This window comes from Gadus chalcogrammus, chromosome 12, assembly GCF_026213295.1.
Source record: "Gadus chalcogrammus isolate NIFS_2021 chromosome 12, NIFS_Gcha_1.0, whole genome shotgun sequence".
Classification (NCBI taxonomy): domain Eukaryota; kingdom Metazoa; phylum Chordata; class Actinopteri; order Gadiformes; family Gadidae; genus Gadus; species Gadus chalcogrammus.
In genome coordinates, this window is record NC_079423.1 from 15,210,009 (window position 1) to 15,227,969 (window position 17,961).

At 49.1% G+C, this 17,961-nt stretch overlaps 1 protein-coding gene across 1 annotated transcript in view; it reads left to right on the plus strand.

Annotated features, from left to right (window-relative positions):
* Window positions 1-9,856, plus strand: part of ptprsa (protein tyrosine phosphatase receptor type Sa) — a 109,361-nt gene extending 99,505 nt beyond the window's left edge. Inside the window, exons 15-20 of the mRNA XM_056604393.1 lie at window positions 2,615-3,208; window positions 4,423-4,517; window positions 5,288-5,538; window positions 5,997-6,084; window positions 7,723-7,935; window positions 8,280-9,856. Of these exons, the coding sequence (XP_056460368.1) occupies window positions 2,615-3,208; window positions 4,423-4,517; window positions 5,288-5,538; window positions 5,997-6,084; window positions 7,723-7,935; window positions 8,280-8,447 (1,409 nt within the window). The 3' untranslated portion in view covers window positions 8,448-9,856. The remainder of the gene's footprint in view (window positions 1-2,614; window positions 3,209-4,422; window positions 4,518-5,287; window positions 5,539-5,996; window positions 6,085-7,722; window positions 7,936-8,279) is intronic.
* The last annotated feature ends 8,105 nt before the right edge of the window (window positions 9,857-17,961 follow it).

A 17,961-nucleotide genomic window follows, 5' to 3' on the forward strand; every position in this document is an offset into this window, starting at 1 on the left:
GACACACACACACAAACACGTTATCACCACACAATCCTACCCCATCACCCCCACCCCCACTCACACACACACAAACAAACAAACACACACATAACCACTATTGGAAATCTGCTCATGCATTACCCATCAGACCTTGCAACGCAACGCTGTTTATTTTATTCCTGTGACGCACACACACACACACACACAAACGCACACGTTCAATAAACTTTAAACATTGATGAAACACACAGTTTGCCCACACCGTGATTAGTTCCGGGGTGAAGACCTAATCGCTAGCACTGGAATCGATGATGTATTCAGGAAGTGAGACACACCGTGAGAAAGAGTGCGACGCGTGAAGAGAACACACGCGCGCGCGCGCGCGCAGACACGCAGTCAGCAGCGGCGGGGGTCGTTAGCTTTGAGTTTCCGTTATTGGTGTGTGTGATGCCGAGCGTGGCGGCTGGGCGAGAGCTGGTGAGTCGGGCTAGCGCCGGGCTAGCGTCACGCGCATCGGCCCATACCTTTCTATTACCGCCGCGGCCCAGTTGGCTAGCCACCAGCCTCCTTCTCCACACACGCAGGCACACGCACGCACACACACACACACACACTACCCATAACACTGTCCATCCTCTGCTTCTCTTGCACACACACACACACACACACACACACACAGACACACACACACACACACACACACACACACACACACACACACACACACACACACACACACACACACACACACACAATCTGTACAAAGAACACCATTAGCAAACGGAAATGAGGAATGGGGGCAGTGGACAGCATTTCACAGAGTGGGATTGCTTTGTGTTTGTTGGTGTGTGTGTGTGTGTGTGTGTGGGGGGGGGGGGGGGGGGGGGGGGGGGGGCTGACTGTATATGGGTGCATTAGACTTGCATCTCTACACACATGGAGATTGAAAAATCCAGACAGGGTCATATATACGTACACATACTAAGACTACACACACAAACACACACACAAACACACATGAGCAATGATCTCGCACACACCCACACTCACGCATACACACACACACACTGACACACACAGACACGCACACACACACAGAAACTTACAGACACATACACAGAAACACACAGACACATACCACACAGAGAAACACACTTACACAACACAGAAACACACACAGAAACACACACACACACAGGACAGAGGCCAACTGCTGGTGAAGAGCTGGTGGCTGCGGTGTGATGTTGAGTTTGTTGGGATTAGTTTTGTTCCAGCCGGGGGTCCAGATTGCTCCCTGCATCACATACAGGAGGATAAACAGCACGACGAAGTTCTCACCCACACATTCATAGACACACATACATTCATCTTTAAACACTGAAGGATAAGAAGGACTTTATTATTCCTTATTAAATGAGGGTGTCACAGCTGGAAGTGTAGGACAGTAAAATAAAAACACAGAAAAAAAGAGAATCCACAAGGGTTCACAGCACTGACCCACACACCTTCATGTTCTATTCATGTGAAACCACCACCACTCTGGTGACTGGGAGATATTCCTTCCATTTCCATCCCTGTGAACACCTATCTTCTGGCCGTTTTTTTTTTCCTACCCGGCTGAACTCGGGGAGAAAAGTGGTGCCGGGCATCGGAGGCCAAAAGTCCCGGCGGAATAATTTCCCCGAGTGATGGGACCCTAGCACGCCGCCGCAGCTACACTCATCCCTCACTCAAATCTCCTGGGCTCCACTCTGGAACCAGGGGCGGCGCCCGTCCCCCTGCCCCCATCAACACTGATGGGGTGGGCCTTAAAGAGAGAGTTAGAGTGCATGTCATCCGCCCGCCGCTACAGAACTGGGCCACTCTGAAGAATGGCGTCTAGACCCCGAGAATCATAGCTCATCTATTTTACAGGGGAGACTGCCCTCCAAGGGGGGGGGGGGGGGGGTAGACAGAGAGACACACTCTGCTCCCCCTCCCTCTCTCCTCCCTCCCGCTGAAAGTTTTAGTGATGCTTTGCAGCAGGGGAGTCATTCTGGGATGCTGTGCCATGAAATCATAATGGGAACAGCGATCGCCCGAGGAATTTACAAGGTTCTTAAGCCTTCTCCCCCCCCCCCCCTCTCCCCCAACCCCCACCTGCTACTGTTAGCCAATAGCTGAACACTGAATAATCATGTGGTGTGTCGGGCGATGGTGCGTTCCCGTCGCTTTGTATTTCTTGTTCCTGCTGTTGCATCGAGTCAATTGCTGCGCTGTTGTGTTTACGCGCTGCAGTTTGTGGTTGATTAGGCAGTCCCTCCAGGATTTCGCAGGCCTTTTTTGAGATTGTTACGGCCTAAAATGCCTGATGTTGCGGTGCGCTTTTCCCAAAAGTCGCGATGCAAGTTGCGTTGTTTTTTAGGTTTTTGTTTGCGATTACAGTGCGAGAGGAAGTGAAAGTTGTGATGAAAGTTGTGAAGAAAGTTACGCATTTTGAGAGGCGCACGTCAGTCCCTTGAGGTGGACGCAAGGAGGGTCCGCAAGGACGCAACGGGTCCGTAAACCCCCTTGCGTTGCGTCAACGTGGAACCATAACTAAGCCTTCACACTGACGATAACCTCCCTTGTCTCCCCTCTCTCTCCCCCCCAGTGCCCGGGCCGCCCTACCTGTCTGTGGCCCAGGACTCTGAGACGTCAGCGGTGGTCCGCTGGGACCCGCCGGACCTCCTCAACGGCATGGACCTGCAGGGCTACCGCCTGCAGTTCGGCCGCAAGGACATCGCCCCGCTGGCCACGCTGGAGTTCGACCCCCAGGAGCGCCACTACTCCGTGGGCAGCATCCACCGGGGCACCACCTACCTCTTTAAGATCTCCGCCAAGAGCCGGGGGGGCTTCGGCGAGGAGGAGGCGATGGAGCTCAGCGTGCCCGAGAACACGCCGGGCGGCTACCCGCACATCAACGCCCCGTCCAACGTGACCTGCTGCTCGGCGCAGCTGTCCTGGGCGCCGCCCGTGCTGGCGGAGAGGAACGGCGCCATCACGGAGTACACCCTGGCCTACAAGGAGGCGGGCTCCGGGGCACCCCCCCGCGAGCTGCGCCTGGCCCCCGGCCTGTCCAGCATTGTGCTCAACAGCCTCAAGCCGGACTCGGCGTACGACGTGAAAATACGAGCACACACCAGTGTAGGTCCCGGGCCCTACAGCCCGCCGATCCAGTATCGCACAGTGGCCTTTGAGCCCACAGGTAGGGTTTCTATCGCCATCCGACCAGGGAGGGGTGTTTTTTTTTTAGTTTTTACTGGAAGAGGTCTTACCGAGTAGACGTAGATACACAGAACCGGCAACAACAACCGCAACCAAAACGGGGGAAAAAAAAAACCCTCCCACCTCCCCTTCTCCCTCCTTCAACCACCTTCACTTCTTCTTCACTAAAGATTGCGATTTTAATCCTGTTTGCTGTGGAAAACTCACTTCACTAACCCCCAAACAAGGTAAAAAATGCAAGTCGGTAGGGTACAGCCAGGTCAGTTTGAGGGAAGCGGGGCGGACCCCCTCCTCTCCCAGATCCAAAGGTAAGTGCTCGTTTTGGGTGAGACACACGCCCGTTGGGTGAGCCACGCGCCAGTCGGCCGTCCCTGCAGCCCTAAGCACGCTCACGTCACTCCACACGTCCAAAGGTAGGATGACCGTCACTCCCCCCGGTGAAGGACCTCTTTTCTAGAAGGATGCTAGAGAGGAGATTTTCTTGGTTCTTCCTTTCTTCTTTTCTTTTCTTTGCTTCAGGCTTCTGAGTTTTTTCTTTTTTGAGATAACCCCCCCCCCCCCCCACCCTGTTTCCCACTTAAACCACCCCCCCTCCCACACTAACTCTACCCCCTCCCTGTGTCCCGTTGTTGGGACGGTTTGCGGCATGGCATCCCCCCAGATGCACTGCTGAGGTCCGCTGGCATGCTGTGTTTTGGGTCTGTCTTCAGCGTGGTGCCTGGCAGCGCGTTGGACAGTGCCAACCCAGCCTCGCGCGACAGAGAGAGAGAGAGAGAGAGAGAGAGAGACCTCAGGGGTTGTGTTTTATTCGGGCCTCCATTGTGGTTGGTTCTTCTGGTTCAAACGGATCGAGTGTCTTGAGGGTTTTTCAAGAGATGGGTTGGCACTCCCCACATCGGCTCGCCAGGCAACCCCACCCACCCTCCCACCCCCCCCCCCGTTGCCCCGTGGGTCTGTTGTTCATGAGTCTCTCGTGCTGTGTGTCTTAACCAATCAGGGTTGCCCTCGTCACAGCCAATCACGTGTCACTGACCACTCACTGTCCCCCCACTCAGGAGGTGGAAACTTTTTGCAGGAGATCGGCGACTGTTTGACTTTTAACGAATTGCTCATTTTCTCCCCCGATTTTTCTTATTTTTGCTTTTGCCCTCCACTCCTGTGTCCTAAAGTTGTGCCGTCTGTACTTTTCGCCAGATGTTCCAAAGAACTTCACGGTCAGGTGGGCCACCAAAACCACAGTGATGGTGGCGTGGAAGTTTTCTGAGAGCAGGTCTCCGTACAAATGCACAGTAAGTAGCAGAGCCCGGGAAGATTGGACGTGACAGGGGGATGAATTATAGATGTTATGACGGCTTCAGAGTTCGCTTTATTCCTGGTTCCATTTCAACCTCCTCCTGACATCACCACAGAGAAATAAAGTGGGAACGGCAGATGGTGGGGGGGGGGGGGGGGGGGGGGGTGGCTGGAGGTATTTTAAACAGTCAGGACACACAATGTATGCCCAATTTAAGATTAGGAGGGAGAAGAGGGTGTCACAGAAGAAAGGACAGGCTGATTATATGGATAACGTATGCTCCTATTTACCCTTGTTCCTTCCTTTTTTGTGTTTTATTTCTCAATCAAAGCTGTCAATTTACCTTTCAAAATATGTGTCTGTCCAGATTCTCAATCATTCCACCTGTCCTTCAAACGAACATCTCCCGTTCCCCATAACCTTTCCCTTGTATTCATACATAGAGATGGATAGATTGATGGATTGATAGATGGGTAAAGAGTAGTGCAAGTCTGTCGTACTGTGGTCCAATTCCGGGAATCGGTTCACCTCTGTTGTTAACACTCCTTGCGAAACCAATTCCTGATCGTTGCAACCATCTGTGATTTATTTCTGCCTCTACATTTCCATTCCTCTGCATTGTATGCAGACACATGTGATGCATCCCATCCTGTACATCCAGTACTTGCTGCTGTGGCACCTGAATCTCCCTTCTGGGGATCAATACACACCAGCCTTATCTCACGGCCCACGCCTGCACCCTCTCCCCCCCCTCACCCCCTCCAGATCGAGTACAGCCGGCAGAAGATGGACATCGACGCCCGGCAGCTGAAGGCGCTGGTCTTGGGCCTGAGACCCAACAGCACCTACGAGTTCCGGGTCACCTGCATGGAGCGGTCGGACGGGGGCACGCGGCACCGCGTGGCGGCCAGGACGGCGCCCCTGGTGCTGGACAAGAAGCCCAGGCTGGAGATCGACGTGGACCCCGACAGCGCCCTCACCATCTCCTTCCCCCCCGTGGAGAGCAAGGACATCAAGTGGGTGGCGTTGGCTCTCGTGATGTGGACTCGTCTTCCGTGTCTGTTTCTGTCCTTGTGTCTGTCTGCTTGTGTGTCCGTGTGGGTTTGTCCGGCTGTCCGTGTGGGTCTGTCCGTGTGTGTGTGTTGGTCCCCGATTATCTTTTTTGTAAACTTTCGTTTTGGTAGGAAATTATCCAGAATGTTAGAATTGATCTCGTCTGTCTGTCTGTCTGTCTGTCTGTCTGTCTGTCTGTCTGTCTGTCTGTCTGTCTGTCTGTCTGTCTGTCTGTCCCCAATTTCTCTTTTTTGGAAACATTGGTTTTGGGTTGCAAAAATAAGAAATATTAGAATGTATCTTCTAAACTCTGTAGATGTCCAATTAACATACAATTGATTATCTGTACATTTCAACGTAATAAAGATAAAAGTAAGTTGGTCTAATAATCGTTGCCCGGCGTGTACTTTCCTGTGTACAGGAACTTCTACTTGGTGGCCGTGCCGCTGAAGCGGACCACCGGGACGGTGAAGAACCTGAAGACCCCGGACGAGATGGACATGGATGAGGTAACCATGGAGACCCCCAACAATAGGAAGCGCTAGCACCCCTATTACCTGTAGTCCCTTCTCCCCCCTTCCCTCTCCATCTTTGTATCCTAATTACTATTTTGATATTTACTCTTCTCCACTGATGGGAATTTATTACCGTAGGTTATTTACTATTAGTTATTTTACTATTCACCATGGCTGGGAATTTATTAAGCTATTTACTATTTGGTCATTTTCCAATCGCCGCTGGCAAGACTTTTTTTGGGTTATTTACTCTTTAGTCATTTAGCAGATGCTTGCATCTAAACCTTGCAGTGGATAAGTAGGTAGGTATGAGCCCAAAGGTAGACTGCTGACACTGGGGATCGAACCCAGTGCCTTTGGCCCTAGCCACTGAACTACAACCCTGCCGCCGCCTTTATGCGCATCATGCGTTCTTGTGTTTCTCCAGACGCTTGGCGAATTAGCCAACATAAATCTGGCTTTGTGAGAATTACGCGCACTCTAGGCTGATTATCGCTGAGCACAGGGGAAAGAAGGGGCTTTAGTTCAGGTTGGTAATTTAGAACGGGGAAAGCTGTAGTGGTGCCAAGGCCACGCCCACACCATCCCAGATTGGCTTACAAATGAACGCACTTCAACATATTTATATTTCAGGGGGTTTACGTCTATGAAACAACACACACGCACACACACACGACCACGCAGTCGGCCTACGCCTTTCCCACAGCGATGAAGGTCAAACCGAGCCACCGATCCGCCGGCATCCTCTCCTATTGGATTGAGGATCAGCCCCATCTTCCTGTCTCTGCACATCCTTAATCAATCGTACCAAGGGGGGAAAGGTGGTAGTGGTGCTGTCTGATTAGCAGACAACTCCAGAAGCATGTTGAGCATCTCAGTCAGTACACACACCCACCTGGAGGGCTGGAGGAAGGCTTGGAGGAGGCTTGTTACACACCCACAGTGTTTGGTTTTACCCGATGCGCATGAAAAGTTTTCAATTATACTTTTGCGAAGTAAGGAAGGATGAGGCAGGAGATTGGGGTAACGCTGGGTGAACTTAATGGATTTAATGACGGGATGAGTGGATGGATAGCTTTGAAACCCGGGAACAAAACAGAATCATCAAAGTGAAAATGAAATCTAAAAGGGGAGTAAATGGATTTGTGCGGCTTATTTACCTGTCTGGTGGCGTCAAACTGTTGTTCTTTCTGCCTGGAAATCAAAGCGGTAGATTGTTCGTTATTATATTTTTCCAATGGTTGTTGTTTTTCTTGACAAATGTCCCCGCTGTTTATGATCGTTTCTGCCTCGGTGCTGTTTAACTTAAAGGTAGACGGCCCCACTGGATGAAATTAAGTCAGAAATAAACTAATGAATGGGAGGGGAAGTTGGTCGACTTTAATCTTTCAATATTTGAGACCAAAGCTGTCTAGTTTCACTTTCTTCCAGTAGTGTTTTTTCTTTCTTTTTTTTACTATCTTCGACTCATTATCGCTAGCTCACAGTATATCTGATTCTCGTTGTGTGTGGCCTTTCCCTTGTCGTTCACTTTGTATTTATTTTATCCCGAGTTTTTACACGTAAAGCACTGTATGAATAACGTCGGATGTATCGAACAGACTTGAACCCTGCGCACTCCTTTGTCTCCAGCTTCTCCGAGAGGTGATCCCGAGACACCGGTCGCGGCGGCAGCTAGCCCAGCAGGACCAGAGGAAGCCCTACGTCATGGCGTGCTTCCGGCATCTTCCGACCAGCTACATGGTGGGCTCGGAGCACCGCCACAGCAGCTGTGAGAACAAGCCCCTCGAGCCGGGACAGGAGTACGTCTTCTTCCTGCTGGCCGAGCTCAACACCACCTCGGGGGTGAGTCCACTGCTGTGCTGTTCACACTTGGGAATCGCTTCGTTTGGATGCGGCCCGGTTCGATCGAGGTGTCATTTGTTTGGATATGCAATCGGAGCGTTCTTTCGATAAGAGTCGTCAAATCTGAGAGATATTTTCCGCTAGCTCAGTTCAGCGACTCAAAGTTGACATTCTGCTGTGACTCCGTCCCGAAAGATGTTTTATCAAATCTATATAATACATTGAGGTTATTAATGTAATTAATGTAATTATTAAGAAATATAAAAAAATAAAAGAAAATTGCAAAGGGTGATCAAAGAAATGGCCGCCATTGACTTCTATTGTTGTCTTTGTTGTTTTTCCAGAAAATGTTTGCAACCAGCCCGTACACGGACACGGTGCTGACCCCGGAGGTCGTGGACGTGCGGCAGGTGGAGACGGGCGCCGATGGCCTCATCTGGGTGGTGGGCCCCGTGCTGGCCGTGGTCTTCATCATCTGCATCGTCATCGCCATCCTCCTCTACAAGAAGTGAGTCGGCGGAAGCAAACGCAAAGGCGGCCATTTTGCATGTTTTTGACCCTGTACATTGGGTCGTGCTTTTGACACTGTAAAATAGACGATGGTTGAAATATACCAATGATATAGCAACGATCGACTTTGTAAGCTATGTGAATGTGGCTTGACACTGTAAAATACAATGTAAAAATGCTTACACTTGTATAATACAGCGTCAGTGTGCTGTGTTGCATGCTTGAAAAGATGCATGGTGACAAGAATAGAAATCTATGAACCAGGCGGTTCTAATCATCAAACTATTGGGAATCAAACCCCTGGCCCAAGCAGTCGATGTTAGTGCCTTGCTCAATCCATTGGACCGATCAATGAATGGATACCTTAGAACCTGTTATTTACGTTCTTTGCTTGGATATGGATGGTGGATTCATTATCATCGAATGTTAGGGAGCATGTTGACCCCGGAGTTCATTTGAATTAATCAGCATGAAATCAGCACGTTGAGGAATCATTCCCAGCAAAAACAATTTCAATTTTTCAAATTGTTTTGTATCCCATCCATGAATTATTAACACGGTTCAATTAAGTTCGTTCCCGAATACAGTTTTCATCTTTAGGATTTTTTTTTGTAGAAAAAAACCCTTGCATGACTCTTTCTGTGAAGAGAAAATAAGGTCCAACTCAAAGTGAGAAGGGTTAATTAAAAAAATGATCCCTTCATTGGTTGCACTAATTCAAATAAATAGGACAAACATGTATCTCTACCTAATAAGAGATGAATGGCTTTGGTAAGATTTGATTTTGTTTTGTTTCTCCCTGAAGCACGAATGAGAAAAGAGAGACATAAAGAGAGACGAGATTCACTGAGAACCTTCAGATACAGCTCAACATAAAGGAACTCGCCATTGGATCAGAGTTGAACCACTGCGTACAGCATAGGACTAGATGCTGCTACTGGATCAAAGAGCTTTAGCTTCAATTAGCTGTTTATTTCCATGGAATCACCTTATTCTCTCTTATCGATGTCCCCGATAGTGCAGCTGTTGTAAAACACAGCTGAGGGTTGCGGAGATCACTGAAACCACCTCGTAGAATTACACAGCTGCTCTCCATAACAGGAAATCTGATCCGAGTCAAACCCTAGCCAGAGTCCTCCTCTGAAGGCTTCAGAGGGGGAGGCTTTCGGGGCTATCTCCCGGCTCACTCCAGGTTGTCAGCCTTGCAAGCCCGCAGGGTCGATCCCGGGGGAAGGAGAGACAGGCACATGTCGTGTACTGAGTACCAGAGCGACTGACTACATCCCGTCGTCAGTCAGTTAGCCAATCAGTCAGCCACCCTGCCCAGCCAGACAGGGAAATAGACTTTGTGATCAGGGCTGGAGCTGTGAAGACGAACAGGAGTTCAGCGCGCTGCTATCAGATGAACCCCTGCTGTCTGACCTTGCCTTACCTCTGTCGGGTAGAGAGAGTAACATCTCTCCTTGGATCTCTCTCTTCTCTCTCTCTCTCTCTCTCTCTTTTTCCTCCCATTTATCTCCCCATCTCTCCCTGGTGAATAGTCTCTCCCAGGCCTGCCCTTGGCCCTAACCCCCCCCCCCCCCTCCCCCTCCCCGCCCACTACCGCTACAACCTCCTCACTACCACAGCCCCGCCAATCACACACACACACACACACATACATACGCAGACACACACGTACACAGACACAGACACGCATATACGCACAGCCAGAGGCGAAAAGCTCAGCATCAAATAACACGCACACTTAAACTTGCTCACACACACTCAGAAGCAGTATAAACCCCCGTGCACCCCCACACGTACACGGACACACACGCACACGCAATTATAGGCCAATGACCGGTTTCCGCCTCATCGGTAATCTCCCCCTCTGTGTTGAACGATTGTCCCACGTGTGTCCACACGCATACGCTTACACAACCACGCACCCACGTGGGATTGTGCATGCTGATGATGTTGTCATGGCGGTTGTGGGGGCAGCGGAGGACTCGGTGCATATCAAACTGTTCTCTATTGATCGCTCTCTCTCACCGCTCCCTCTCTCTCTCTCTCTCTCTCCCTGTGTGTGGTGCTCCCTCTCCCTCCCCTGTCCCTGTGTGTATTTGATTCTTATTGCTCTCTCTGGAAACAGCAAGCCCGACAGGTAAGTGTTCAGCCACCCCTCGAACTGCCATTTCTCTGAGAGACAGAGCGAAACTGTCTCAGCATCACAGACACTTTTAATGAGCGGTGGGAATGTCAAGGTCGCGGTAGGGGTGTCACTGTCGTGTGTGTGTGTGTGTGTGTGTGTGTGTGTGTGTGTGTGTGTGTGTGTGTGTGTGTGTGTGTGTGTGTGTGTGTGTGTGTGTGTGTGTGTGTGTGTGTGTGTGTGTGTGCGCGTCCCTAGATTGGGCTACAAGATATTCTCTAAAAAGAGAATATCGCAGGAATATACGTGTGTTCTTTTAGGCTATACCTCTTGCGTTGAAGGTTTAAGGAAGTCGATTTTCTCTGCAGCTGTCAACGCACAGGACTGCGTTGGTTTGAGCTCACCCAACAATAAGTGAACCGTCATCGCAATGAATGAAAAAAAACACACATTCTTATCTTCCATCTTCTCCTCCTCCCCCCACCCATCCCCCTCGCTAGCCGCAAGAGAAAAGAGGCGGAGCCACGGACCAAGTGTATGCTCAACAACGCCGACATCACCCCTCACCACCCCACCGACCCCGTGGAGATGAGACGCATCAACTACCAGACGCCAGGTAACGGAGCCCCTGACCGACCAATCAGATGGCGGCTCTTATGGCCATGCCATAAGAGGATACCAAATAAAGCATGTGTCTGAATATATCTTGCAGTAAAACAAATAATGTTTTTCCATTTTCTTTATTTTTTGTTATTAAATTATCAATAGTCAATTATAATTTTAATTATTATTAGTATTGATATTATTATTATATTGTACTAATCATAATATACATGAATAAATTATCTAATGTTCAGTCAAATGCTTAATCAGTAAGTTTAATCAGTTTTCTCTGAATTTGTGTTTTATGTGTTGTTGTTTTTTTCTATTATCATAGTTTTTTTTGTCCAGGAAAGGGAAAAAAATATTGTTTATAATCCTAACGAGAGAAAATCTAATTAAGGGGAGAAACATAGCGCTTGATTACGCTATTTAAAATAGCGCTTGATTGAGCTATTTTTATGATATTACGACTGATTAAGGAGGGAATCTATACACCGAGACCTTGTGGGCTCAAAGCTGGGCTAATTCAGTGTTCTCATTGTGTATACCTTACTCAATGACACACAGACACACACTGTGCTCTACACCATATACAGTGGGATTTTACACTGGCTTCAAACTGCACAGGGTTTGTTAAACTCAATGCAAATGGTTGAAAGTAACCATGGGGATATTCAAATCAGTTCCATTGGTTAGTTTTCTTTGGTTTTTTTTACCCCAAAACAAGTGTGAGATTAATCTTTTTTGATGAAGTGAATATGGTACAGGATTACCCACGTGTGTAAAGACTTGACAGTGTCTCACGCACACCCACAAAGAAACGCGCGTTATCGCACATTTCCCATCTATTTCCGCGCCCCTCTGCTAAACATCCACCCACACAGTGATTTATCTTAGCACGATATCAATCCTCCAATACTGTGGTGCTCCCATACAAGATATCCGTTGTAGCGCCGCAAATCATCTCACCTTGTCAAGGTAGATCGTCTCCCCGTATCTACCATCCCATGAGATCACCACACCTGTGCTTTCTTTCTTTAATTACCCACTCACTAAGCCGTTCAATCTTTCGCCGTGAAAGATTGAACCACCTCACGGTTATCTGTTCAGCCTCATTCCGTTTTTTTCCGCAAACCGCCTCAAGGCTTCTTCAATTTTTTTGCTCTGTTCTCAAACTCTTCTCCAAACCAAAGGCCCCAGTGGTGCTGTGAGCTCCTCAATCCATGACTCTTAATCTATGTCTCCCCCAGCCTCACTGCTCACTGCCTATGTTACCTCTGGGGGCCCCGGTCTTTGGTTTCGTTGGCTGGCGACATGATGACCGCGGTCCCCCTTTCCTCTCCTAACACCCACCTTCTGACACACCATTCTTCTTTCGAGTTTTTCTCAGAAGACTCTGCATCCAAAGCGAACTGACCGTGATGTTGAGTTAATTACGTTTCAGGGTACTTGTCATTAACGAGCAGGTATCCTGAGCAAGGCATCTTTGTTTTGGAATGCCTACAGGTTGATTGTGTGCACGGGGATTCGCACCAAGAACCTTCCGACTGGGAGTCCAACACCCTAGCCACTAGACTAGCCTGCCCCCCCCCCCCCTTTGAAATCCTGATCCCCCTTTTTCAGCGGCTCTCCGTCCTCCAACCTGCCCCTAGATATCCACCATTTTATGTTTCAATACACTGTTTAATCTCGGGCCCCTGTTCCTGTCCGGGGGCCGGCGCCCGGGCCCCCAATACCAAGGGGAATCAATTCCCTTTTCTTTTTTCCTGGTCCGGTTCCTGGAGATACACGGCCCACGGCCCCAGACCCACACTTGCCTCCGCACGCGAGAAACACATTTATACATACGGTGCGTACGGACGCAGCAAATTGAGCCGCTTCCATTTGCTGCCCGGCTATTTACCTGGGTCAATCCTCACTCTTATCTCAGCTTTCTTTTCAGTGACGACTAGAGAAGCTTTAATTGCTTTTTTTTCTCCTCCATTTGTCTCGCGGACTCCCAGTGCTCCTTGCCCTTCACTGCCTATACTTCCCCCTCCTTAAATTATAGATAACCATTTTGCGCACACCCGGGCGTTCACGCAGTGATATCCCAACAAACACGCTTTTCTATTTTCGGATTCAATATAAAAAGCGCCCCGTGATCCCTTGTTCTACAGGAGTGAAGAATGTAGTGTAACGCCATTATCTCTGCATCCCTGAGACTTTAATTCCAACCGACATTCGGTTTGTCTAATTAAGCGGGACACGAGCGTTCGCGAACAAGCCCATTAGCTAATGGCTAATGGCGGGCCGACGTTCAAACGCACGCAACCCCCTACCCCCTCAGCCCAGCCCAGCCCAGCCAAGCGCACGTCAAGCCAGGGAACAGGCGATCGCTTGACCCCCCCCTCATCCCCCAACCCCCCCCCTCCCCCGGAGGGGAGCTAACAGCGTCTGTGTTCGCTTAAAGTCGAGGGCTACATGGCGTGGAGAAAATATAGCTTAAACGTCGTTCTCCGTGCGCTCGTTTGTCTGTTTTCAGTCAGTTAGCTGCTAAAGCCCCCCCCCCCCCCCCACCCCCCGACCCGGTAATATTCCTCCCTGGTTCCTCAGGGTGCCAAGGGCTTGTCTCTCCGTCTTCATGCCATTATCTTTATTGGTTCCCCGGGTTAAATTTGCGATGGGGGCCAAACTAATGAAGCACAGACAAGGCTGATATCTACAGCCTGGCTACGGTAAGACCCCCAGCCCCTCCAGCCGTAATTACTCTCTCTGACTCTCTCTGACTCTCTCTCTCTCTCTCTCTCTCTCTCTCTCTCTCTCTCTCTCTCTCTCCCTCTCCCTCTCCCCCTCTCTCTCTCTCTCCCTCATAAATATCCTGCTGCCTTTTTAGTTGAGGGTTTGATTTGCGTTGACTTTAACCAGACCGCCTCGGACGACAACAACGGAAGATTCCGAACCGTTGACGTCTCGTTCTCAGTGCAGAGATATGTACAGTGAAACATCAATAGGGTATCGGATACCAGCCCACGTCAAGTCAACTGCGCGCCCCTCTTCCATGGCTGTACACAATCCTCCGTGACCCACATACACATGCCAGGTTAAAGTACAGCTTGATTTTTTGGACAGCTTGATTTTTTGACAATGGCTTCCATCCAGTCTGAATGTTTCTCTCTCTCTCTCTCTCTCTCTCTCTCTCTCTCTCTCTCTCTCTCTCTCTCTACCTTCCCTCTCTTTCATTCCTCCTTCCCTGTCTGGTCGTACCGTCTGGAGGCCTGCGCCACAAGTGGTGCACGTATGCAGGTTTGGCTAATCCTGCTGTATTCCTGATCCACCTGCTGTGAAGCACTGAAGTAGGAGGGCTGAGCCAAATCACACGACGCGTCTGATACCGGCTGAGTAGTCATACCTCGATGCTAATGACTCAAGTGCAGATGGATGACTAACAGCATTCGGCAGGATTCTCTTCCTGAAACCAGAAGTCCCAATTCTCCGACAGCCGTCCCTTGTCCCAGTGCTGTTCGGGACTTTTTATCCGAAAGATAAACCGTGTTGTATTGTTTGTCGCAGCAGGAGTTCAAAGCAGAATCCCCGCTTCTTAATATCTGTATTCCCTCGTCTTACTTCCTATGTAGCCCCCTGTCCCTGCTCTTATCAGGCAGCTGGGATTCGTTCTAACGCTGTAAAGCCTGGTCTGGGTTCACAATGACCTTGGCGCTTGTTTGGCTCTTCCTATTGGCTAAACACAAGATTCTGGGAGCCGGCATGCGGCTAACGCATCGCTCACCTGTTGCATTTGCACCTGGCTCACCCATTGTCGCTCAGGGCCGTTCAGGGTCACATGTATCAACAGGAAACACACGCCGTCCTTCGTCTCCTCCTCCTCCTCCTCCTCCGTCCCTCTCTCTTCTCCTTTCTTTCCCCAGGGCATCCGACCCCAACCCCCCCCCCCCCCCCCCCCACGGCGGGAGCCAATCGATTCTCATATCTCAGATCTCTATGACGGGAACGCCGAGCGAAGCCGGGGGTAGACGAGGTCGTTCCTCGATAGAATCTGGACATGGGATTGGTTCCTGGAGGGGTGAACCGCTGGGGTTTGTGGGCGGGGCCAGGGGGGGGGGCGGGGATGATTGCCCTACTTTTAAACCCCCCCTTCGACCAACCGGCGTGCATAGAGCAGGCCCCGCCTCCCGAGTTGTGTCACGGAGGCCGTGGTGGAACTATGTGCGTGTGTATGTAAAATTTTTACATTGCCTTTTCTGTTGGCCTTTCTATCCCCCTGTGTTGCTGTTTTTCACAGATTCTGGTCTAAGCAGTCCTCAGAGTGAAGCCGATATTATGGATGAAAGTTAGTCGATACATTCTGTTTCTCTGCTTGTCTTTGATTTTTTTTTCTCTTTTTTTTTTGTTGCTGGTTCTGCTTGGTACCATTTAAACACAAAACAATTGACATCTGTGGTTTTTGATTTATGTGTATTGATTTGATTCCCCCTCCCCCTCCCCCACCCCCACACATGACGGAGCTATGTTTTTTGCACACTAACCGCCTTGTATTCCCCGTTGGCCTCCACCAGTAACCTGCGCTGACATGGTTCTTTTTTGTTTGTTTAATTTGCTCTTCACATGGCGGTTTGAACATCCATCATGGTTTTGGTGTGGGCTGTCGGCTTGGCATTAATCACGGCGCGCGCAAAGATAACTTGTAACGATCACTTCTGCTGAGGGAGAGAGAGAGAGAGAGAGAGAGAGAGAGACGGAGAGATGTGTTTGATTTTTTTTGTCTTGAAGCACAACGTCTCTGTTCTTTAATATCGCCTTACTCCTCTTCCTCACTCTCACAACCACCCCTCCCCACGCTTGCCCTCCACCTCCTCCCCTTCCTCCTCCTCCTCCTCCTCCACTAACGGAGGGTCATCACTGTGTGCACAGAGATAACCGGTAGAACTAATTAAAGGCGGCCATATTCATTCTCCTGTTCATCTTCTTTCCCGTTCACCATAAGCGAAAACAAAGGAAATGTTTCAAAAGTCTAGCATTGTTTCTCTCAGCCCGGACGAAACACAAAAGAGTTTTCCTTTTGTTTTCTACAGAAATGCAGTCGCTGGTGAACAGAGACATTTTTGGAGAGCGGTGGTGGAGGTTATCAGAAAAACTGCTTTTGATCAAAACTCACAGCAGACGGGGGTACAGTGGAGAAGTGTCGGTAGTTGGGTGTTTTCTGTCCTCACTTGAAGTAGAGCTGAATATAAAAGACAAGACACCGATTGGAGTAGGGTGACTGGGTGGTGGGGGGGTGGGGTCATCAGGAACAACAACAGGGTGTCCTTGAATGACTTTGCGTTAGGAATCGAATCTCCTCTTCTGAACACGTCGTGTACTGTACTGCACAGCCAACCCGCCCTGAGAGAAAATTGCCTGCGATCAATCCATTTGTATCTGGCAGCTCTGGAAAAAAACACCACCACCCTGCAACATGAAAGGCCGAGAGGAGGGAAGATTAACAAACAAAACAAACAAAACTATGCAGTCCATCCTCCCTGCTATATGTGTGTGCTCAAATTTTGACTTGGGGATGAAATAAATTGTTAATAACCTTGCTAAGCTATAAACCATATGGATTTTATTGAAGTCAGATCTTGGATATATAGATATATCATTCTGGGGCTATAGTGTAGAGACCACTTTTATGTAGCTGTAAAACCTCCCTATTGGCTCACGTCTTTTTAGGATTATAAGAGACATTTAGTATTTGAGTGTGTTTTAAATCTGACAATTTGACACGATTTTAACACAATTGGCTGCAGGATTATTTTCAAACAGAAAGTACCATCAAAGAAGATGAACCTCACACACACACACATACATACCTAACAACACAAACACGCATACCTAGCAACACATATACACCCACACGCATACCTATTACATAACAACACACAGACACATATCTTACGACACACAAAACGCTTTGATCTCCCCTCAAACCAACCCTGCGAAACCTCCTTATCTTTCTGAAAGTAAATAATCCGACAAGCAACTGTAATATACGATTCTCTTTTGATTTGCCTGACGCTCGCCTCGCCAACCCCAGCACCATGAGTGATTATTGGGGGTACGTCTTGCTCTGTTTCCATGGAGACCCCCTGCCTCCATTGGCTCACTGCAACATAATCACTAGACAAGCAGCCTTGTCCAAACACATTCATATCTGTCGCGTCTTCGCCCAAATTCCGTGGATAGGGTTTAATAATTCATTATTTATTCAGATCATTTATGATAATTCAATTGATAAAATAAATGTAGAATTAAAAATCATGCAAATTCGGCAATCCCTCCGCGGCATTTTCTTCATGTGGCACAGCAGTCCACGGGCATTTCAGATCCTCTTCCGTTTGCACATCAGTCTTGGCTAACTCGGCGTAATTAGCACCTATTACATTCTTATTTTGGTGTAACCGAAATTACCATAGCGTACCAATTTGACAGTCATCCGGGAACGTTTGATCCTCTCTCCGGAGAAATAAGACAAAAATGTCTCCCTCTCCCTTTTAACATTCAGGGGCCGCGGGCTGTCAGACCGCAAAAGGGGGGAATTGAGGATGGTTAATGTGATCATGTCTATTCTTTACGGTCAATTAAACCCCAGAACGAAGATTTTCTGATGAAGGGGGGGGGGGAGGGTTTGGGGGCATCAACATTCCCCTTTTGTCTTGACCTAAACATTGGGCAAAAAGAAAAGTATTCATGCCAAGAAAACGTGCCAGCTAAAAATACAAATACTTAAAATAGGAAAGCCGGCT